At 40.9% G+C, this 23,246-nt stretch overlaps 1 protein-coding gene across 5 annotated transcripts; it reads left to right on the forward strand.

Moving 5' to 3' along the window:
• Nucleotides 1-504: 504 nt before the first annotated feature.
• On the forward strand, nucleotides 505-22,260 carry BEND3 (BEN domain containing 3). Of its 5 annotated transcripts, none has more exons than XM_039528873.1 (5): nucleotides 505-569; nucleotides 10,988-11,070; nucleotides 11,243-11,287; nucleotides 11,760-11,983; nucleotides 16,349-22,260. In XM_039528873.1, exons 3-5 carry the CDS (start codon nucleotides 11,254-11,256, stop codon nucleotides 18,599-18,601), a joined length of 2,511 nt encoding a protein of 836 aa, XP_039384807.1. In that variant the 5' UTR covers nucleotides 505-569; nucleotides 10,988-11,070; nucleotides 11,243-11,253; the 3' UTR covers nucleotides 18,602-22,260. The 5 variants fall into 5 exon arrangements, with proteins under 5 accessions (XP_039384807.1, XP_039384810.1, XP_039384809.1 ...); XM_039528876.1 differs by having other exon boundaries at nucleotides 11,793-11,983; XM_039528874.1 differs by lacking the exon at nucleotides 505-569 and adding an exon at nucleotides 1,159-1,175.
• Nucleotides 22,261-23,246: the final 986 nt, after the last annotated feature.

Raw genomic sequence — 23,246 nt, forward strand, 5'->3', positions numbered from 1 at the left:
GTTTGTGGCCAAAGCTGCTCCCCAGCCCACTAGTGCCCGTTAACTTCATGTGCCTCACGCCGGGGCCGGCCCGCCCGGGCTCCCACCCACGGTACTCGGGGCTCGTTTCACACCAGGGGCCGGGTTTTGTCCCTGAGGCCGGCGGGGCAGGCTGCCAGCCCCGCTCCGGGCGCTGGATCCCCACCCGCCGCGAAAGGTGTCGCTGCTCTTTGCTCCTGACGGGGGGAAGCGGCTTGGCCCCTGCCCCGAGCCTGCCCGGCCGCACAGGGGCCGGAGGGATCGGCGGCTCCCCTCGCCGACAGGCAGCGGGGACGGGGCGGCCGTCGCGCGGGGGCGGGTATTTCCACGGGCGGTGCCCCCCCCCGGCGGCAGGATCCCGCGTGCGGGCGGGGCGCGGGGTCCCCAGTGGGAGCGGGTGGCGCTGGCCGCGGCTCTGTGTCCTTGTGCGGAAATGACACACGGTCCCGTCACGTCACGCGAGAGCGCAGCGCGCGGACCCTCGCACACAAAGAGCGGGGGGAACCCGGGCACCAGCGCCGCCGCCGCTCCCGGCCCCGCCGCGACCCCAGGTGAGTGTGCCCGGGCCCGGCCCGCTCCCTGCTGCCGCCGCAGAGCACCGCGGGCGGCCCCGGAGAGGGGGCAGCAGGCCCCAGCCCCCCCCCCCGGTCCCGCTCGGGTCCCGGCCTCTTCTCCCCGCCCCCCGGGGCCCTTTGTTGGCTGCGCTCGGGACATGGCTACAGCGCGATGGCTCGTGGCAACGCTCAGGGCGCGCGCGCGCGGCGGCGACGGCCTGGGCGACTCCATCTCCGGAGCGCGCGCGCGGAAGGCGGGGGGGGGGGAGAGTGGAACGGTCACGCCGTCACCCCACCTTCCCCGGACATATAGATCCGCCCGGGCAGCGGTCGCACCGGAAGCCGCCACTGCCGCGCGCGCCGGGCTCGTCGTGGGTTTTCACCGCCGCGTGCGCAGGGGGAACGAACGGGGCTGCCGCTGCCTCCGCCCCGGGGCGGGGTTTCCCTACAGCCCGCCCTGCGGGGCGGCGCGCACGTGGCGGGAGGTGAAGCCCCGAGGAACCGGAGTCCCCGCGCGGGCAGCCACCCCCACCCCCAGCCCCAGCCATGGGCGCGTGCAGGGAGCCGGTTCCCCAGGCCGGAGACCCGGGGCTGCCCCTGCAGGTACCGCCCCGCCCCGCCCTCCTGCCTGCGCTCACCCCGCCCTTCCCCCCCGTCCCCCCCCGGTCCCCGCAGCCGGGCCTGGCTCGCCGTCTCCCCCGCCGCCACAGGCTGTCCCCGCCTTCCGGGGTGCCCGGCCTCGTCCCTGCCACGAGCCGTGCCGGCGTCTCCCGCTGCCGCTGAGCCAACTCGCTCCAGCCTTGCGGCCTCTGGCAGCCCGGCTCTGCTCGGGCTCTGTGCTTTGTCCTGCGCCCTCCCTGTCCGCGCTGAGGGGCCCCGATTCCCGCCTCCTGCCCAGCTTCAAGGCAGCATGAGTCCCACCGCTGCCCACCTACCTGGGGGGTGCCCCCGTGCAGCTGCCTGTGCGGGACCAGCAGATGGAGTTAAGCTTCATCCCCTTTGTAGAGGAGGCCCTGCCCCCTGTACGCACTGCCGGGATGTGCCGGCATAACCCCCTAGTGTAGACGTAGGCTACAGCGATGGAAGGGTTTATCTGCGGTTATAGGAGCCCCCATCCCAGGGCGGTGGTTGATGGGGCCACAGAAGAATTCTTCCATTGATCATGCTGTCTCTGCACCAGGGTTAGGGTGTGGGTTTTTCACACCGCTGAGCCTGGCTGCTATATTAATATAGATATTAAATGTGGACCAGGTCCCCTAGTTTATCTACCCTCTCCTTCAAATGTGTTCTCAGGACCCATTTTTAGGTAGTGCCTGCAATAAGTTAACCAGCTACATTTAATGGGATAAAGCAGTAGTTGGGGATTGCTGATAATTATTTTAAAAGGTCAAATTATGTAAAACACTTAAAATATTTTATTTAATCCCTCTCCATCTTCCTCTGTACGTGTACTGTTTTAAATTGTAAACTGTTCATGTCAAGGTCTGTGTGTGGATAGGACCTACCACATTATTATCAGAATGATAATAGTAAATGTAGAATCCATAACAATAATATTTTGTTTCTTTGAGCTGTTTTGCGCTGACTAAATTAGTGCTAACATGCTGACAATTATGAATGCTACTAGGTTTTAACGCCTCCAGTTGTATATTGATTTATTCTGGTTCTGTATCATTGCCAATAAATACTATGAATACATTTTCATGATTAGACCCCCTACAAATCTGTGGATATCCGCTTTATATCTGCAGATCATTTTTGAGGATTGGGGATCAGATGCAAATCTAGTCATCTTCTCAATGACCACTTAGAACTCTTTAGCAATAGAATGGAAACCTCATCCCCAGGAAGAAGCAGAGATCCAGGGGCAGTCCCTGAGCTGGTGTAAATTGGTGTCGCTCCATTGAAGCCAACAGTGCTATGTTGATTTACATCAGCTGAGGATCTTGCTCCAGGTCTGTAATATGGTGGAAATGTGGCTAGAGGATCTGCTACTACATAAATAACCCTCTTCTTCCCCCCTCGGGGTGAAGAAATAAGGATGGGGCAGATGATCTATCTTTTTCCCACTCCTCCACACACATCTACCTAGTGCCTGGCCCAGCTGCTCAGGCTGGACAGTTGACGCTGAATTTGTCTGAGTGAATATATGCTAACATACCTGTTTTGCAATGTGCAATTATATTTTTTTTAATGTATTGTATGTATTACACATATCTTGGTTTTAAAAATATAAAACCAAGATTTTTTTTTTAAAGTAGAATAAACTGTCCAATACAATGCTGGAAACTTTTGGATGCAACTGGTGCCAACAGAGATGGTTAACGCCGTTGTAAATGCTGTTCCTGCAGTGGTACTGAACATCATTTGTTCTTGTCTAATTAAACTATGTTGAGCACTGGCCCAGCTGCTTACCACATGTCATTAACAGGTCATTTTGGCAGGTCCAGTGGGTAAAAACGAGAGGACAATTAAATATAGTTTGAAGAAGACACCACAGCTCCTTTTTTCAGGGAAGCAGGAATACAGAGGTTCAAGACAGAGACTAAAATAAAATTGGAGACAACTTGTCTAAAAGAATCTTGCTGCTTTTCTCAGGAAAAAGACTGCCTAAATGGAAAGCCAAATTGTGGTTAGCATGTCGCTGGAAATAAATATGTCTAGCGCATTGAGCGCTTGAAGATGAAGTTGTCATTTGACAACATTTTAGGAAGAGGCAATGGCAATGCAACTTGTGGGGAAATTTTCTCTGGTTGAGAGGACAGATTTTTTTTTTTAACTGCATCTGTAGATGTAACTAAAAATAAAAACAAATTGAAAGCATGCCCTATAAGTCCTATTGGCAAGATGCCACTAATAGAGACCAGTTTCTGTGGAGCCATGAGGCTGCCAGTATTCCACAGGACAGCAAACGAGGCTTTTAATCTGCATAAAGTATTGGTACACTTTTTGTCCATGAGGGTAACACTTTGATTTTGTCTCCCAATATTTTAAAAACAAAAGAGGTTGTGTGTTAAAAGCTTTTATCATGTACTTAATATTGTAGCATTGGAATAGGTTTGTATTATGCAATATGTTGTCCAAGACATTTAATTTTGAGTAGCACTTTTAGACATTCAAAATAATAAAAAAATCCAACATTAGATTATTAATAACATCTTGGATTATTAAAAGTGATAGAACTGTAAACATCTGTTTTAGTGTAGTTTTATGCTGTCTGCTTACATGCAGTTTGGTCAGCTTTGGCAGTAAAGCTGTACTGGTTTGTTACAAGTGTTTCAACTTAAAATCTTTTAATTCATTTTTAATAACTTACGTGTAGTTTCAGGTACCAGATCATCCCTTGAAATCCCTTGCCATTTAAAGTAATTTCAGTCATATTTCCCTACCTAAGTGGGGATGTTTTTCCCCCCTCCAGAAAGACCAACACAAACTTCAGGGGAAACTGACTATATACAAAGTGCTGTCAAATGTACAAAGCAAACAAAATTAATATTTTTTGTTTCCTTCTGGTATAATCATTTTAAGTGTTACTTGTAACACTAGCAGATGAAGACATTTCAGCCAGAAGTGTAATATGCTGACAATAACCTTTTGTAGTCAATTTCTCATGTTGGATGTCATGCAGACAGTTGCAGTGCTGCTTTGTTTTGAGTTTCCAACAGTAGAGGAATGTTTAAATTAAAATATATATAGTAATTAAAATTCCAAAAATCAGAAAAAATCTGTTCATAGTAGGTTTTTATTTAAGGAAATATTTAAATATGAAAATGCTTATGTCCAAATTAAGGGTCCATTGAAATCAACAGCATAAGCTCTGACTGTTTTCAGTGGAACAAGAACTTAACATTTATGAGGACCAACTCTTCTGCTAGTGTAAAATTTCATAACTCTATTGACTTCCAGTGAGCCACAACTATTAACAGTCAAGTATCAGAGGGGTAGCCGTGTTAGTCTGGATCTGTAAATAGTTGCAAAGAGTCTTGTGGCACCTTATAGACTAACAGACGTTTTGGAGCATGAGCTTTTGTGGGTGAATACCCACTTCGTCGGACGAAGTGGGTATTCACCCACGAAAGCTCATGCTCCAAAATGTCTGTTAGTCTATAAGGTGCCACAAGACTCTTTGCAACTATTTACAGAAGTTGAGGAACTTGGACTTTAATGAATAATTTATATGTGAAATTTATCTGCAGGTTAGTCATAACAGTAACTTTACTTCCTATGTATACCTGCAAAAAGATAGGAGTAAACTAGCAACCTCTTTAAACAGAAGGTAAGATAAAGTATCTTAAGGGAATTACTAATCTTCCAATAAAGAGAAGTTTTGCATATTAAAGGTATGTTCTGATTCATACAATCTTGGCAGAAAAGCAACAGATTTAGACTAAATATACAGGGTTCTTGTGAATACACAAAAGTTTTCATACAGCTGCAATATAAACATTAACCCTCACTGAACATTAATATTTACACAAGAATTTTGGTTTGCTGGTGTTCCAGGTGTCAGTTCTCTAAAATAAATATCTAGTACAGCACTCTTCTTGTGGTGTTCTGATAAAACTGCTACAGGGATAGTGGGGGTAAAGGAGGGAAACAAAAATTCTTTAGTATATCAGATCTATGGAATTTAAGCAGTGGCATCTCCTTAGGCCATCAGCTACTCCAACCACTAATTAAGCCCCAGTACATTATCTGATCCTTTGAAAAGAGAATGTTTTCTCCGCTCTGCTTAAAACAAGGTGGATAATTTTTAAAAATAATTTTCAAGAATCCTTATTATCACTAAAATATACTGGTACATCCCACCCTTTGATTGAAAAAAATAGAGATTCAACCTCTTCAGACACAAGTGAATCTAAAATCAGAGACAGAATACTTATGGTGACCTTCACTGAAAGGCATAAAGTGATGTGCCACCAGAGGCACAAATCATTCATACAAGAAAGTTATATATGAAAGCAGGGATTTTATATCATGTTTTTACAGTTAATATGGAATGAAGGAAATATGAACTGCTGCAGATATTAGTCAAATGTTTGTGGTATGATCTGCACTGAAGGAAAAATAAGTATGCACTTAACATGCATTTGCGAGCTAAACAATACAGTCAGATGCAAGGATTTTAATTGTCAGTATCAAACCTTTTCTAGAAAACTAGAAACATGAAGTCTTATATATCTTAGTATACAGGGCCAGCTCCAGGCACCAGCCCAGCAAGCAGGTGCTTGGGGCGGCCAACGGAGAGGGGCGGCATGTCCTGCTCTTCGGCGGCAGGTCCCTTGGTCCCTCTCGGAGCGAAGGACCAGCTGCCGAAGACCGAAGCGACGGCGGTAGAGCTGCAGATTGCAATCGCAGCTTTTTTATATTTTTTTGCTGCTTGTGGCTGCTAAACCCTGGAGCCAGCCCTGTTAGTATAGATACAGATAATGTTTTTAATTGGCAGAATAAATGGTTGTTATATGTTTCAATATAATACAAAATTACACGCTGCATGTGCCTGGCACACACCTTTTAAACTACGGAACTCTTAAAGAATGAATTTTGGGACAGTGAACAGGCTTTATCTTGTATTGGCAGGAAGATGTTCTATGTGACTTTACAGATGGTTGTTGTTACTAGTTTTACAACACTCTCACATATGTTAGGCACTTTACAGTACAGATGGACCTGGTCACTGCTCTGAAGTGCTTACACATGGGGATAGCAAACAATGGATAAGGGCTGGAGTGACAAGCAGCAGTATGATCACATGATTATTCAGGTCAGGGTTGTATATCCTGGTGGATAAACTGAATATATACATCTGTAAATAGATACTGACTTACATATTAAAGGTGTCATGATGAAGTGAGGAGGTAGTGATGTAGCATACCTATAGAAGAAGCCATCAAGGCTAGGTCTATAACATCTGTAAGTTCCATGATTCTAAGAACGCATGTAAGCACTTTCTGTCCAGAGGATTATTTTTTCATAAAATTTCACTGACAACAGTGAATATGTCTCCTTGGTTGTAATGCAGGTGATGCTGTGGGGCTAAAATACATTCAGAACTTGTTCCCCTGTAATGTTTTATGAAAACATCATGCCAAACTGTTGAGTGTTTGAGACACATGTTTATTTCTGACATTTTTCTTAATAGCTTGTCTCATGAACCACGTCTATTCTTGATTGCATAGTTCTCTTTTAATATTACAGGCGAGCAAAGCAAATTCTGAATGTATTTTAGCCCCATAGCATCAACTGCATTACACCAAGGAGACATGTTTTCACACAGGAAAGTAACATTAGGAAGGTACTTAGTGCATATTTAACTTATTTAAATGCAGTTTAGCAGCTGGAAGCAAGGAGACCCAGTGCCATGTGACCAGACCATTTTCTGTGGGCAAGTGCTTCACAGACCAGTTTGAAAAGTACTGACTCATTTCATATCCGTGTTTAAGATGCAAGACATTTTTTTCCCGAGACAAATGGATGAAACTATCTAGACAACTATAAACTATCTCAATCAGAAGAATGGAAACTTTTTTTTAACTAGCGTGGCTAAGTCTTTTCAGAAATCTGAATATTTTGAAGTATGTCTTAGTCTTGAAGACTGAAATAGCAAGCTTAGGAAAAAGGAACGTTTGTCTCTTCGTATGTAAACTCCTACACAAACAGTGGCATCTCACAGGACAATGCAAAGCAGTATACATACTTTACATGATGCCACCTTCACGAACACATAGTGCCAAAAGAGGCATTATGTTAGTCGTAAAAGTGTGGGCATGTACTATGTCAGTAAAATGTTTAGTTGTTTATGAGTTAAACATTAATTACATTAAAGTAAATGTTGCATACTGTTTTCAAACATAAGGTTCTGGTGTAGGCATTAGGAAATCTTTTTCAATGACTTAGTGCTTACATCCTGGGTATGGAGTCCACTGTCAAATGGTGAGACTGCTCTGCCTCTTCTTCCTTGAACATTGAATCTATCTGAATATTGCACCTCTTTGAGTTTCTCTGGATGGATAACTTGAGCTAGGGACTCCAACAGAAACAAAATTGCAGATGCCTTTAATAAGGGGCACTTTTGGGTGCAAATTTGAGGAAGGATCAAGAGTAAGTATACTTGCTTCATTCTCAGCATGCAAACCCAAGATCACAGTTGTAAGAATTGATTGTCTTTCTGAAAAAAAATTCCTTATCTTAATAGTGGATTCTTTGGGTAACACTGTGTTAGTATTTCTATTATCGGCCTTTTTTTAGACATTTATAAATAAAAATTCTCCATAATGAAACTTTGCACGCAACGTATGAACCCCGGAATAAATGTGTTTTAACCAAGACCAAACACTTAAAATGCCTGAATCAAGTTATTGTTTTAAATGTGTTTAAACAAGCAATAACCCTAAAAATTGAAGTTTACCGGTTTAAGATGCTTTTTTGTTTGTTTTGTTTAACTCAAAATGGCTAGGTAACTACAAATTAAATTTGACAAGCAATTTCAGCTAAATCCTGATACCACTGAAGTCTATTGCAAAACTCCTGTTGATCTCAGTAGGAGCAGGATTTGGCCATTAGTGTAGAGTATGGTTTTCTTGTTGTGGGTATTTGGTATGCAAAATGGCTATGGTCTATAATGCTCCCAAACCCAGTTTCCTGGGAGACGAGACACAAGCTGCAGCTCTGATCCTTTTTCCAGCAAGATACTGTAGCTAAGGGTGGATGTCCCTGAGTTCCCATCTCTGGTAGTCATGGCTACAAAACCAAATTCCCAGGCCACATTACATAAGTACTTCAGTACTAGTGTTTTCTGCCCTGTATCTGTTTATTCTTCTCTAGAACTAGTGACTGTTTTAGAGACAAAAGGGTGAGGGAGAGAGATTTAATTTTATATTGAAACAAGACAGATCAGGCAACATTTCAACCCCTCCATACACTCAGTGCAATGAGAATCAACAATCAGGAGCTCACTTACCTTCTCAGATGGATTTCTCAATTTGATTATTTGTTGCAACATTTTTTCCTTGATTCTGTTGTTTTCTGTCTTTTTTCCCTAGCCCTTTTCCCTCTGGCTTGCTCTGGTCCAGGATTCTTCTCAAAAAGAGGCTCTGCAACTACATACCCTCTCTTCATATTCCCAACTCCAACTGTCATTCTCAAACCCTCACATACCTCTTGCTTCCAACCCATTTGTCTCCTGTCGGAGAGACCTCTCCCAAAGTGTTCTACCTGTTGTTTGAACAGCAGTGACAGAAGAAAAATATCATTCCTTGTGTATCCCCCTACAGAAGGAGGCTGTATACTGGTTTTGTTATCTTTCTCTTTTTTCTTTCTATATATTTATTTGTCTGTTCTTTTCTATCTCTGGCTCTATGTTTGCCACTTCTCTCAGTCAGCATGATCCCTGACAGTGCTGCCCCAAGGAAAAACCTAGAAAATCTGTGACTTCCTATATAGTATGTGATTGTTGTAAGGATGTCTGCTTGGTTGCCTACTTGGGCCTTTCAAAAAACACAAACTTTTCAGCAACTACATTCAGCTGTCACCTTCTTTCTTGTCACTCCCACATTTTTGGCACTGTGCCGTGTCTTCACAAAGTTGTGCCTTCTACAGTAAAATGAAATGAAATGTAATAGTCACTGGCCTGGAAGTTTAATGTCGGATATGGGATATCAAGGCAAGTTCAGTTCAATTTAACTTTCTCCTAGAGCACAGGCCACAGTGCTGTCCTTTCAGGATTTTTCAGAAAGGATTGTACAGCCCTTGCCTAAACTCATAAATTGCACTGGTTGAATGAAAATCCATTTTAAAATAGATTTAGTTAAACCAGCACAAACCCCTGGGGTGGCACACTTTTAAATTGGCTTAACAATTGGCATAAGCCATTTATAAACCGATTTAAGTGTCTCCTCACAGACGTTTGCACCAGTTTAACTAAAGTGACGTAAAAAAACCTAATTTTAGTTAAACTGGCATAACTTTTATGTAGGCAAGTTAAGAGTCAAAACCAGGGGGGAGAATTATGCTGAGTAAAAGGGCCAAAGCAGAGTACTGTCCTCCAAGGACCCCGCACACACACCCCCCCACAAGCCCTTATATAGGGAGTATGCTGAGGAGAGGAGGGGTCCTGGAATAGTCCAGAATAGGGAGAGCGCAAAGGTGACTTAAAGGCTCTTTAGCCCACCCTCCCTCCCCATGGGCTGTGAGTTCTGTGTTGTGCCTGTTAGTCACATGTACAAAATCTCACACTGAATGTATTAATTATATTTACTATTAATAGCTATCAGCCACTAACAAAGCATGCACAGTATTCAAATGTTCGTATTTAACATAAAGCATTTTAACAGTAATTGAGATTCTTTTAAAATCATTTTGAACACAGCTATTAAATAATAAGACTACAATTACAATTCTTTGTTTATAGCCTTTCAAAATTTCTTTTGTTTTATAAGGCATATTCCTGGGACATAAATATGTGCGTGTGTGCTTCCGCGTGGGTGTGTTTAACCAGTAAATCTCTGGTTATGGGTGACTTGGGCAGTATTGACCCATTCAGAGCTTGACCAGAGGAAGGGAATGATTTGGTGAAAGAAGTCTAATTTGAAAAAGCCATGTAGTTATGGAAGTTTTTGTGTATTTCAAATAAGGAATTTGTTTTGTTTTGTTTTTGGCGGCCAGGCAAGCTTATGAGGCTAGACGTGTATCTGGATAATCTGAACTATGTATGGTTAATTTAAAAGGTATCCAATTTTGGTTGCCACTGTTGGTGGATGTGTACTTATAAATGGCTAGTGAGAGCTGGGTGAGGATGCTTGCTCCATCTGTCCTTACTGGAGTTTGAAGACTTCTTTTTTGAGACATGCCCAGAATTTGGAGTTTATAACAAATGACATGTGATCTTAGGTTTAGGGAAATTGAGAAATGTAGAAAATGTTTTGTTTTTCCTTTAAAAATGCATTCTGATGATCTTTGGAGGCCACTAGTTAATTATAAAAACATTTGTTACTGTAAATCTATAGGTTGCTGGTTTTTCAATATCACAATCCACATCAAAATAGCCATTTTTTAATAAAAATTTATTCAGACAGCTTTGGCATATTATAGAATCACAGGGAAGGGACAGCAAGGGTCATCTAGTCTAACCCTTAATTATAAAATAGTTTGTGTTGAATTTTTCAGCTGTGGTGAACACTGGAAATTGACCTACAGTGAAACTTGTTGGACACCCTTGGGCCTCCAAAGTTTTTTGGCTCTTATAACAGGTGGCCACTTAAGACAATGTGGCCAAAAAAAAAACCTTCAGAGAACTTTTATGTACGCACTGCCAAGACACTTCTACTTATATAGAAAGTTAAAACAACTGAACTAATGTTCTTCACAGTAGAAAAAATCTTCAATGTTAAATCATCTTACTTTTCTGTCCGTCTCAGGTTGTTTTCTGTTCAATTTACACTGCTGGGCAGATCTGCAGGTGTCCAGGAAACACATAAGAAAAGTGGCTGCCTGTTATAATGTGAGTAAAAATGGAGCAGATAGGAAATTGCCCCAGGACTGTTAATATTGTCCAGGGATAGCAAATAGTAGTAGATAGCAGGTTTCTGACCTCTTTTAACAAAAGGCTGAAAATACAACCCATGCCCTGTTTCTAGAAAACTACTGATGTCCTTTTTTTTTTTTTTTTAAAGTGGGCTAGAAGATGAACTCAGCTGAATTCAGTGATGATGATGAAGGTAAAATGCTATATCTTGTTTATTTTCTAGTCAGATAAAAAATACTAGTTGTATGAAGACTTTGTAGATTTAGATGAAGAATGCATTCTGATAAAGCAACGATTATAACAATGACTGAAAAGTTAGCTGCTAAAACATCCTATATTATTTTTGTTACCCATCATCCTTCTCCCTCCCCCAAACTCGTGCCTACTGTACTACCTGCCTACTCACCTGCTAGGTATTGTTTTTTAGGCTGTAAGCTCTTTGGGGCAGGAACTGTCATTTACTATATGTCTGTACAGTTCCTACCACAATGGTGCCCCGACTTGGTGGCATGAAGCTTCAAGGTGTTGCCATTATATAATGATAAATAATAATGACACTATTCAAAAGGCAGTTTCAGAAGAACAAACAGAAAGCACATTGTTGTAAGGGGATCATGAATTTCTGAAGGAATTGCTTGATTGTTTTAAACCTTCTCTTTTTCTAGTTAAAATTATAAAAAATAATCTTGTGAAAGTAGAAACAGAAAATGAAGATGAAGCACTAGACTGCTCCGTGACGTCCAGATCTCCTGAGAAACACTCACTGGATGGCTCAGTTACTTGCCTACAGGATTCCAACAAACGGAAACAGACCTCACTTGGTTGTGATGGTTCAGGGAGCCAGCAAGAGGTTTTACCCAGTGTGAAGAAAAGACGCTTTACTCAAGAGGTGATTTCTCTACATGTGGCTATGCATGATGTACTGTTCAGATTTTATGGGCCAAATTTACTGCTGGTGTAAGCAGAGCACAACTCTTAAATCGACTCACACCAGCAATTAATTTGTTTATAGTCAGAAATGACTATAATCTTTGCCTAGTTTACCCATACTACTTATATGGATATTTTTTAATGATGAGAGCAGGATCCCATTTTACAGCATACATTTTACTGTTTAATTGTTTTTATCTATAGCAATTATTTGTTTCTAATAATGCTTATAAACATGGAATTCTCAAACTGGTTTGGATTAACTGGGTCTGACTGTGATCAGAGACCCCCTCTCATGTCCCTAGAGTAAAGATCTTGTTAGTATTTTCATTAGAAATGTAGGCCCAAGTCCTGCAATCAGATCCCCATGGGTTAACCCAGTTGCCGGACCAGGGTTGTGGTCCGGTTGTGTTTCCAGATTATGTACAGTGGGACAGATTCTGATCTCAGTGAAACCACTCTAAATCTAGAAGTTATTTGAAGTTGATACAGTAATTCCTCACTTAAAGTCATCCCACTTAACGTTGTTTCGTTGTTACGGTGCTGATCAATTAGGGAACATGCTCATTTAAAGTTGTGCAATGCTCCACTCTTACGTTGTTTGGCTGCCTGCTTTCTCCACAGCTGGCAGCCTCCCTATGCCCACCCCCCAGCGCCTCCCACCCACCGGCAGACCCCGCGGATCAGCGCCTTCCCCCTCCTCCCCCCGCCTCCTGCCCACGGCAATCAGCTGGTTTGCGGCGTTTTGGAGGGAGTGGGGAGCAGCGAGGACTCAGCGTGCTGGCTCCCCCTGCCTCCTGAACGCCGCAAGCCAGCTGATTGCCCCGGGCAGGAGGGAGGGAGGAGGAGCGAGGACATGGCGCACCTCTCCCCTCCCTCCCCTGCCTCCTGCCGGTGGCAATCAGCTGGCTTGTGGGGTTTTGGAGGCAGGAGAGAGGGGGAGGAGCGAGGACTCGGCGTGCCTCCCCCCTCCCTCTCCTGCCTCCAGAACCCAGCAATCAGCTGCCTTGCGGCATATAGAAGGGTGAGGAGGGAGGGAGGAGCCAGGACACAGTGCGAAGTAAAGGGGGAGGAGGTGGGGGGGGAGGCAGGTCAATGAAGGGGGCTGGGGGAAGGAGTGGAGTGGGCAGGCTGAGGGTTGAGCCCCCAGCCCTGGTGCTTGCAGACTAGGGAAGCTGTCCTGGAACCTAACCTCCCCCACCCCATTTACATTAATTCTTATGGGGAAATTGGATTCACTGAACATCGTTTCACTTATGTTCGCATTTTTCAGGAACATAAGTACAACGTTAAGTGAGGAGTTACTGTAGTTGCCTTGGATTTACAATGGGGCCAGAACCTAACCCAATAACTATAGTGAAAATTTATTCTCGACTGACTCTAGTGATGAATGAGCATGTTTAGAATAAATAACCAACCACAATCTTAGTCTGAGGTTCTAACAGAACCTTTGAGAGGCAAACTTTTTTTTAATACTGATGTTTTTATTTGTGCACTTCTCTCTACTTTCCAGTTCTGGTGGTGACCAAAATTCAAGTTGTTAAATACTTTGAGTAAGTCAGTGGGACTTAGGCTCATAAGTGCCTGAGCCACTTTTGAACATGAACCTTAAGACTTGCAGTGCTGAATGGAACAAAGCCTAAATACTTCTTAAAATCTGGGCCTGTGGTCCTAAAATGTAATATGGAAGATTATTCCACAATAGCAAAATACTTACATTTCATAAAAGCTCAGCAACAGTATGTAATACAGTAGCTTCCTATGACAGTGTAGGTAGCATGGTATTATGTGCCTGTAGCTCATATGGAACAATCTGCCTTGTAATTTTTTTTGGTAGTACAGTAAATTTATAATCTTTTTAACTGTGTATAGCATTATCTGAAATACATACACACATCTGTGCTTAAAGTCCAGGCTCCTTATCGATAATACAAAAGAATGTTCCACAATGGATTAGTCTGAAGTTTGAATACTCTGTGTGCTTCAGATAATGCTATACCCAGCTGGCAATATAATCTGTATAGTGCCAAGATTATTACTGGAGGCAAGGAGAATGTTCTGAAGGCAAATGTGGCACTAGCTGTTAGCTGAACATTGACCGTGTGTTTCTGAAATGCAGATCTACAAATTCCTCCCACAACCAGATCCAAACATTGTGAGCTGCATTAGTGAAAGGGCAGAAGTTCTGCTGCCCTTACAACATACAGAGATCTGCCATAATTCTCAGTGTAAGCACTTATTTTCTTCCAAAGGGTCCCATCCAACCCCAAGAATGTTAACTTTTATGTGTTCATTTTAGAAGGGCAATAAGGCACTTTAGATGATGACTCCATGCTGATTAATACACTTCCCAGGTACTGCCTTGTTCCTGCCTCTTCACTTGAGCTGAGCATTAATCAGGACTACCCTCAGATTGTCATGTTTTATTGCTTCATGGAACACAAAAAAACCTATGGTGAAACCTGAAAAGGACTAACAAATGATTTCCTTATCATAACAAGCCTTCTAACAAAGATGGAGCCAAATTGTGTGGGGCAGTCTCTGAAGACATGAGGTTACCAGATAAGAGCAAGTTTCACCATATGTTCAAATCTCTTTATAATGCTGATTTTTTTTTTTATCTGGAAAGCCAGAGATCCCTGTTCTTAATTCTGTCTGTTGTGCCTTGGTATTACTGGATCTTATAGCAGGTGCTTTAGTTAGGCCGCATCTTCCCACTTAACAAGGGCACTTCTCTGAAAAGTGATGTTTTGGTGTTGCTCCATGTTTATCATGTCTCATTTAGTCCATCCCAAATGTGCTTTGTTTACAAGTAAAACTGGAGAGGAAAGTTTCTAATAGCGATCCTTGCAGAATCAACTTGGATCTGAAAATCAAGCTTCTCAACCTTATCATTGCTGATAGGATTCTGCATTCTAAATTGAACCCATTATCACCCTCACTTATCACCTGTGCAACCTCATGGTCTTCAGTGGTGTTACACTTGTGTAAATGGGCAAGATATGGCACTGCAATTGGAATTTAGCTTATTCTGGTGATGATGCATGAGGTAGAATAGAACCCAGCTTGATCTCCCCTATATGTTTGGGCTCTGCATTGCTTATAGGACTAAAAAGTAGTGTAAACTTATTTTTATCACTAGGGTAAGCAGATATGAGTGTGAATACACATAGGAAGCAGATTAGCTGAGTAAGAAGGTGCTGCCATTTTTTTTACACTGTTGTTTTTCAGAGAAGATCCACCATATAAGGGCCTGATCCTAGGATGGGACTTACAGTTGCTCATCACCTCTTAACCTCAGGCCCATAGTCTGTATTTCATTGCTTTTTAATATCTGAATGCAAGTTCTTTATTTTTTGTCTAATTAATATTCTGTCTAGCAAGCTGGGGAAAAATTCAATATGGTCAGATTAAAAATGTGTGTGTGTGTTCTCACATTTTTGAGTTCTGTGTATTGTAATTTTTTGTTGTTGTTCACCTACGTAATTTTCTAAGAGTTATTCACAATATCCATGTGCTTGAAAAAAGTAAATAAATAAATGATGAGCTAAATATTTACAGTGAATTAATGAAAATATTTGCTTCAGAACTCAAACAATGAGGAATGGTTAGGAAATGCAGTGCTTAAAAATAATTTGTAGCATGAATTCTTAAAGAGTTCACTACTAGCTGGTTTAGAACCCTGAAGAATTCAATGAATATAAATGTCTCTGCCTTTCAGAAACAGATCATTGTACTTTCATTTTTAAAAGGCCTTTTCATTAATTATATTGGGGGGGGTTAAGTTGTGTTGGTATCATAGAGTTGTCCCTGAATTGGACCGCTGGGGGTAAATACTTGCATACATTTTTCAGAGCCAAAGGAGAAAAAATTAACACACCTGTCAAGGCTGTTGGACCACAATGTCCTCCTTGGGTGGTAATAGGGAGAGTAATGAAACATTAAAATACAGTTGGGGGAGCAGTGAGGTTGTGGCTAGATCACAGGATTCGGAATCAGAAAACATGAATTCAGACACAAAGTGGGAGGTAATGATAAGCATTTAAAGCTCTCTGGGTAAAAATGCTAAGTATTATAATTGTATAGTTATCCCATAACAGAGGTCATGAACAAAGAAGTAAAATAATACTTTCCCTGTAAAGCATGTTTGGTGATTGTTTTCCTTCAATACATTTATGAACTTGATTTATATAGCACAGTTGGATTCATTGATGAAAATTAGGCAGTGCATATTTATTTAATGACGCCTACCTGTGGAACACAAATTTGTAGCTATTATTTTAAAGCAAACTGTCTTACTAATACAACGTTTGTTGATTCATAGGGCCTCATTTCAAACATGAAGAACCGAGATATTGGGTCACCCGCTCAGGTAAACGTAGAGCAGCCTAACAAGAACAAGAATCCCAATATAACATGGCTGTGTGAAGAAGAACCCTTCAATGACGTGACTATTCCATCCTATAAGAAACCTCTGTATGGCATCTCACACAAAATTACAGAGAAGAAGAGCACACCAGGGGCAGAGCAATTTTCTTCTTATGATCTATTTGAAAAGGTCAATCCAAGCAGCCCCTCCCATCTGCGGAATTTGAGTGATCAACGCAAAAGGGATTCTGCTGCTACCATCGCTGTTACAGCTTCCACGGCAGATTCTGATCCAAACATATATTCTTTGATACAGAAAATGTTTTACACCCTCAACACCCTGAATTCTAATATGACTCAGCTTCACAGTAAGGTTGACCTGTTGTCTCTTGAGGTCAGCAGAATTAAAAAGCATGTCAGCCCAACAGAGTCTGTAGCAGAGTTCAGGCCTCCCCCAGAGTACCAGCTAACCGCTGCAGAACTCAAACAGATCATGGATCAGAGCACATCAGGTGGAGATTTGGCTTGTCGGCTACTAGTTCAGCTTTTCCCAGAGCTCTTCAGCGATGAGGAGTTCAACAGGAGCTGCAGCACATGTGGCTTCCTTAACAAAAAGAAGCTTGAATCGCTTCATCTGCAGCTTATCCGAAACTATGTGGAAGTTTGTTATCCTTCTGTGAAGAACAATGCTGTGTGGCAGGTGGAGTGTTTGCCCCAAGTTAATGACTTTTTCAGTAGGTTTTGGGCGCAAAGAGAAATGGAAAATAGTCAGCAAAGCGTGCAGTCATCCAGTTTTTATGAGTCTGAACAGGTAGAGTCCTCTCATTTCATTGAGGATAAAGAGCAGGAGGAAGCTTTGTCTCTGGACAGGGATAATGCCACCACCTCAGATTATGTTCTGGATGCTCAGGATCTCAATGAATTTTTAGATGAAGCTTCATCCCCTGGGGAATTTTCTGTGTTTTTGTTACACAGATTGTTTCCTGAGCTCTTCGACCACAGGAACCTGGCTGAAAGATATAACTGCTATGGAGATTCTGGGAAGCAAGAGCTGGATCCTCATCGACTTCAGATAATTCGAAGATACACAGAAATTTACTTTCCTGATGTGCAGGAAGAGGAGGCGTGGTTGCAGCAGTGTGCACAGCGAATAAATGATGAACTTGAAAGTATGTATATGGATGGGAGTGAGTGTGAACAGATGAGAGACGACTGCTATGATTCTTCTAGTTTGCCTGATGATGTATCTATCATAAAAGTGGAAGACAGCTTTGAATATGAAAGGCCAGGAAGAAGGTCAAAAAAGATTTGGCTTGTGCCCATAGACTTTGATAAACTTGACATTCCCCCTCCCGATTTTGATGTTCCTATCCCGGATTACCTGCTGAACAAGGAACAAATTAAAAATATATATGAAAGCAGTCTGTCCATAGGAAACTTTGCATCTCGATTGCTTGTTCACTTATTCCCTGAACTGTTTACTCATGAAAATCTAAGGAAGCAATACAACTGTAGCGGATCACTAGGCAAGAAACAACTTGATCCAAGCAGGATTAAATTAATTCGGCACTATGTGCAAATATTGTACCCAAGAGCAAAGAACGATAGAGTATGGACATTGGAATTTGTTGGGAAGCTTGATGAGAGATGTCGACGCAGGGATACCGAACAGAGGCGCACATACCAACAGCAGCGGAAAGTTCATGTTCCGGGGCCTGAGAGGAGAGAATTTCTTACCTATGCAATAAACCCAGAAAGATTCAGAGAAGAGTTTGAAGGGCCACCACTGCCGCCGGAAAGAAGCAGCAAAGATTTTTGCAAGATACCACTTGATGAACTTGTTGTTCCTTCCCCAGACTTCCCTGTGCCTTCTCTGTACATGCTATCTGATAAAGAGGTCAGAGAGATAGTACAGCAGAGCCTTTCTGTGGGAAACTTTGCTGCCAGGCTTCTAGTAAGGCTCTTTCCAGAGCTCTTTACCCCAGAGAATCTCAGACTGCAATATAACCATTCAGGTGCTTGTAACAAGAAGCAACTTGATCCCACCAGACTCAGATTGATCCGCCATTATGTTGAAGCAGTTTACCCCGTGGAGAAAATGGAAGAAGTGTGGCATTATGAATGTATACCAAGCATCGATGAAAGATGCCGGCGTCCCAACAGGAAAAAGTGTGATATACTGAAAAAAGCCAAGAAAGCAAAAAAGTGACAGGCTCTCTAAATTCTTCAGACTTTGACCACTAAATTATTTGGGAAGAGCATATTTTGTTTTAGACTGGGAGCCTGATCTTACTATGGAATCTAAGGGCGATCAGCCCCTAGGAATATTGGGCGCTAAGATTGTTACTTTTTAATATGTGTGTTGCACATATAAGGGCACTGCAACAGTGGGAAGTGGTTTACTACATTTGTACATGATAAAGACCATAAATGATCAGTGATGAAGTCACTAATGACTCATTAAGAGCATGAGTTTCGCTGGTGCAAATACACATATTAAGTGTATTAGTCTTCTCCCCACTTTTGCATCTTCCATTTTTATCACTTTTTTTAATTAAAAAAACCTTTTAAAAAATCATTGTGCTCTTCGGGGCAGTTTTGCATTAAACCCTTTTAAACATCAAGGTTAAATAATTTGGAATCTGAATTATTTTTTAACTTGCAAATTTTGTTTTTGAAAGTGCCATGTTCATTGAGAATGATTGAAACATCAGACTTGGTTACTATAGTAATTACAGCTATCCCTTTGTTTTGTTCTTGATGATAATGAAAATAACAGGAGGTCAATACTGGGTCAAATGTAATTTCCTTTTTGACTGTTACCAATGTATTATTTCCATTTCTATAAGAACTAAGACTTGATTAGACACAATGTGTTTTTACGTTGAGATGGTAGACCTGATCCTTCACCCTTACTCATATAAGTTATTTCATTGTCTTCAATATGACTACTGGGAACTGCTTCAGTGAATAGGGTTACAAAACAGAATCAAGCCCTTTAACAGCAGAATGTGTTGCTATTGCCTGTCTCTCTCTTTTTAGAAAAAGTACTTGAAACAAGGAATGTAGAAAAACATTTAAGTCCTTATTCTTCATCAGAATTATGATTCCAAAGTTTCCAGTATTAAATCAAATATTTAATAAGCAAATGGTAAATACAAAGATTTGATTCTGTGGTAGAAGTGAATGCTGCAGGGTTCCCCCCTATGAGCTGTGGCGATATGGTGTGTTTGTGTGAATACAGCACAACCTGGAGTCTCCGAATGTCATAGGGATATTGAAAATTCCTTTGATTATCCAAATTGATTTAGTGTAATTAATATCTATCTGGAAATGTAATCTTGTATGGTTAACTTAGGTTCAGATTATCAAGATTGCATTGTTAATATGATTAGTTATAATGAAGAACATCCTAACTCCATTGTGACTTCACAGTTTCTGATCTGTCCTTGAAGAGTGCTGCATTAAAATCAGAACCTGATTTTCCTCTCAATTACGTTGCTGTAAAGCAGGATGTCCGTTGATGTCAATGGTGTGAGAGAATCGAGCCTTCCGTTAGATGTTAGTCATGGCAGTGATCATTTAACACTGACCATCCCTTGAACATCTTGAGATTTGTTGAGGTTCTCTGTGGTCCTCTTTTGTTATTTATTTAGATGGATCATAGTATCACGTTCAAGTTAAGCCCCAGTGTAAATTTCTATTTTAGCCATTGTATTAAACTACAAAATACTTGATATTTTTACTTCAGTTTTTTAGAATTTACTGGTCTCAGAATCATGTTGACCCCTTCCTTTAAAAAAAAATATTTTTTTCTAATGGCAAGAATTAGCAAAGTTATTTTACAGTGTTAAAGCAGTAGTAAGTCAGAGTAGATAGTAGAACTCACACATTTTCCCCTATGTTCTAGCAACATCCTAAAAGAATGTATGATGAGAGTCATGATTGTACTGAATAATCTAACACTGTTTAAATTCACTTAAATGTTTCCTGTTGGCATAAGTAATAGCAGACCATGCACAAAATGGATATCAGCGCAAATATGGTTATAAATAAAGTGAGAACATTTTACCAAAGATAATGAACTTATACCATGCCTGCATCCTACCTTTCATTTTAGTACATATTTTTAGCAAACTGAATATATCAGAAATGCAAGGTTTTTTATAATTATATGCTACCTAGCACCTCTTTGTGAACTATTACACGTGCATTTTTATGGGCTATATAAAATGTCATGAAAATGGTAAAAGTCTTTTAATTTAGAGTTGAAAATGGCTAGCATGTATTCTGCAGCCCAAAAGGTAAGGAATGTTATATGCAGATTTTCTTTATAGTTTCTTTATCTTAATGTCACATTTGTTTCAACAATAAAGTATGTCAGATCCCGTTGAGGACTTCAACATATCTTAAACTTGTAGATGGTTGGTAAATAGATTATATGAATGTATGGAATTTTCTACCACAACATACAATTTTAAGATATATTGACATTTTCAATGAGTTTTGATATTCATTTGGTACATTTGGCTTCATAAGGCAACCAAATGAATCTATTTATATGACACACTGATCAATATATGAGGGGTTTTATTTTTAAAAAAATTACATTATCAGAAGTGGACAGCTCAACAGAAATGATCTTTTTTCTCAATTTCTGGTCAAATTATTGTAGTCTGCTTACATATTTATATATTCTTCTGATTTGATTGTCTTGTTGGATTGCCCACAATCCTTTTATAACCTGACATCCTTTTGAAAGGCAGTTTGATATAAAGGCAAAATACACCTAAAAAGTGACAGCTTGCAAAGGAAACTTGTTGAGGTGCATTCGGAAGTGAATTCATCCAATTGGTCAAGTAATGAAATGTATATGTTGTTAAAAAAGAAATGCTGGCTCGTGATTGGCTATGAACAGACTCATAAACTGTCAGTTTTTTTATTTAACTTTTCTAAGGTCTCTTACTAAGATCTGGAGTAATATTAACCAATCAGACTGAATACACAAGTGAGGGCATCTTGATTAGCTGCAACTGCTCTAATGTCATCTCCCTTTTAGAATGTTATTTTAAAAGGACAAACAGTCACTGCTTTCAAACGTAGGCTATCTGGAGAGATTCCCAGATATTAAATGAAAACATTCAGAACATATGTAATCATACACACACTGATTTCATATTCACTATACATGGTTTTACTTCAGTAAATCCTGTTGAGATGAATGTCAAAAGTCTAAGTATCTGCTTATTATAACTTTAATATAACACCTTTGGTAAGTATTAAACAACTCTCTCCTACAGTGATTCTAAAGGAAACAGCATAGTATTCAATGACTCTATAGTTTCTAGTGTGACTGTCAGAATTTTCCCAACAGAAAAAAGGACTGCAAGCCTGCGATGAAATTAATGTAGAACCATTTTATTTTATTTTATGCTGGTGTCTCACCAATTTCACACAAATGAAACACTTAACTAAGGATCTGTGCAAAGGTTTAAAATGTATATATTCTTTTCTGAAATTTGAAGGGGAAAATGAATCTACTGCTTAGAAGTTCTTGCAGTTATCCAGGGAATCTGGCAACTGTATTAGCAGGGAAATGCAAATAGTATATTTTCATGAGAAAAAAATACTTCCTATTTGAAAGGATTACATTTGATTACTATTAAGAGTAAGATGTAGCCCTGAGCATTTTGTCATAATTTTGTGTTATTATGAATAAAAAAGTACTTTATCATCATAGGAAAAATGTTCAGAAGCAGTTCTATTTTTCTATCTTCAAGTTAAGAGAGTTTGTATATCAATTTTATTTCTGAATGCATTTCTTTTAAATTCAGCCAAATCTTGTTTTACTATTGTGTAATACTTTTGTAACAGGGGTGCCCAGAGGCCCCAATCAGGATCAGGGCACTCTAGTGCTCAGAACTGTACAAACACATGAAGACATCACTGCACTGAAGATCTTGAAATCTAAGCGAAAAATTGAGGATAGTTCAAACCTCTGACTTTAAGAGTAAGTCACTGAAATTTTGGGATTGCCATTGACACAAACTATGTATTATTTGGATGCTATAACTTTCTTTTTCCAAGTCAGTTGTTTTCATTGTTACCACTATTCAGTTGGCTGCTAATGCAAGTATAAACTTTTCCCATCAGTATTCCAAAGATGCTTTAAAAAAAAAAAGTATGTTTTGGGTGCTTTTACTGCAAATCTGAACCCTGTTTTTGCTCCGTTCCCTAACTCCATGCTCCTACATGATTATCATCCATTCCTGGGAATCTTTTCTTCATGTTGGGTACTACTGCATGTCCATGGACACGGGTCCTACAGACACATTTCAGTTATGGATCAGCTGTCTACCATCTCTCCCATCTTGGCACATAAGATGTACCGTGTGCTTTCATTACCTAGCCACAGCAAATCTGAGAGAACTTCAAGATCTGCCCTACAGTGCTTTCATAAACTTCATCTTGTTTCTCTCGTCCCACAAGACCATTCAAATAAACCTATTAGCAGTGAGATTCTTCTTAATTTCTTATTAAAACAAATTATTCTAATAATAAAATGTTAGTAATTGTTTGTCCGGGGATTATACAACTCCTATTCTGAGTAGCTGTCAGTAAGCATATAATTAGTTCCTTCTCCCTACAGAGAGCTGTCCCTGGATTACCATGTCTAGATCAGCAACCCAAATGCAAATAATCTGTAACTAAAAAAGATCAACCAAGTTCCATCATACTCCAAGGACTTGCTTTTTCTAGCTTTACCTCACCTGGTTGCCAGGATCTAGACTCCCTCCTCACACTTCTTTTCATACATCTTCCTTATTCAGATCTATATGCTCTCTTCCGAAGGT

Source organism: Mauremys reevesii, linkage group 3, assembly GCF_016161935.1.
Source record: "Mauremys reevesii isolate NIE-2019 linkage group 3, ASM1616193v1, whole genome shotgun sequence".
NCBI lineage: Eukaryota > Metazoa > Chordata > Testudines > Geoemydidae > Mauremys > Mauremys reevesii.

Coding starts and splice junctions, on each gene's coding strand:
- BEND3 (XM_039528873.1), top strand. CDS start 11,254: ATGAACTCAGCTGAATTCAGTGATGATGATGAAG. Junction 11,288..11,759: donor ATTCAGTGATGATGATGAAG/GTAAAATGCTAT, acceptor CTCTTTTTCTAG/TTAAAATTATAAAAAATAAT. Junction 11,984..16,348: donor AAAGACGCTTTACTCAAGAG/GTGATTTCTCTA, acceptor GTTGATTCATAG/GGCCTCATTTCAAACATGAA.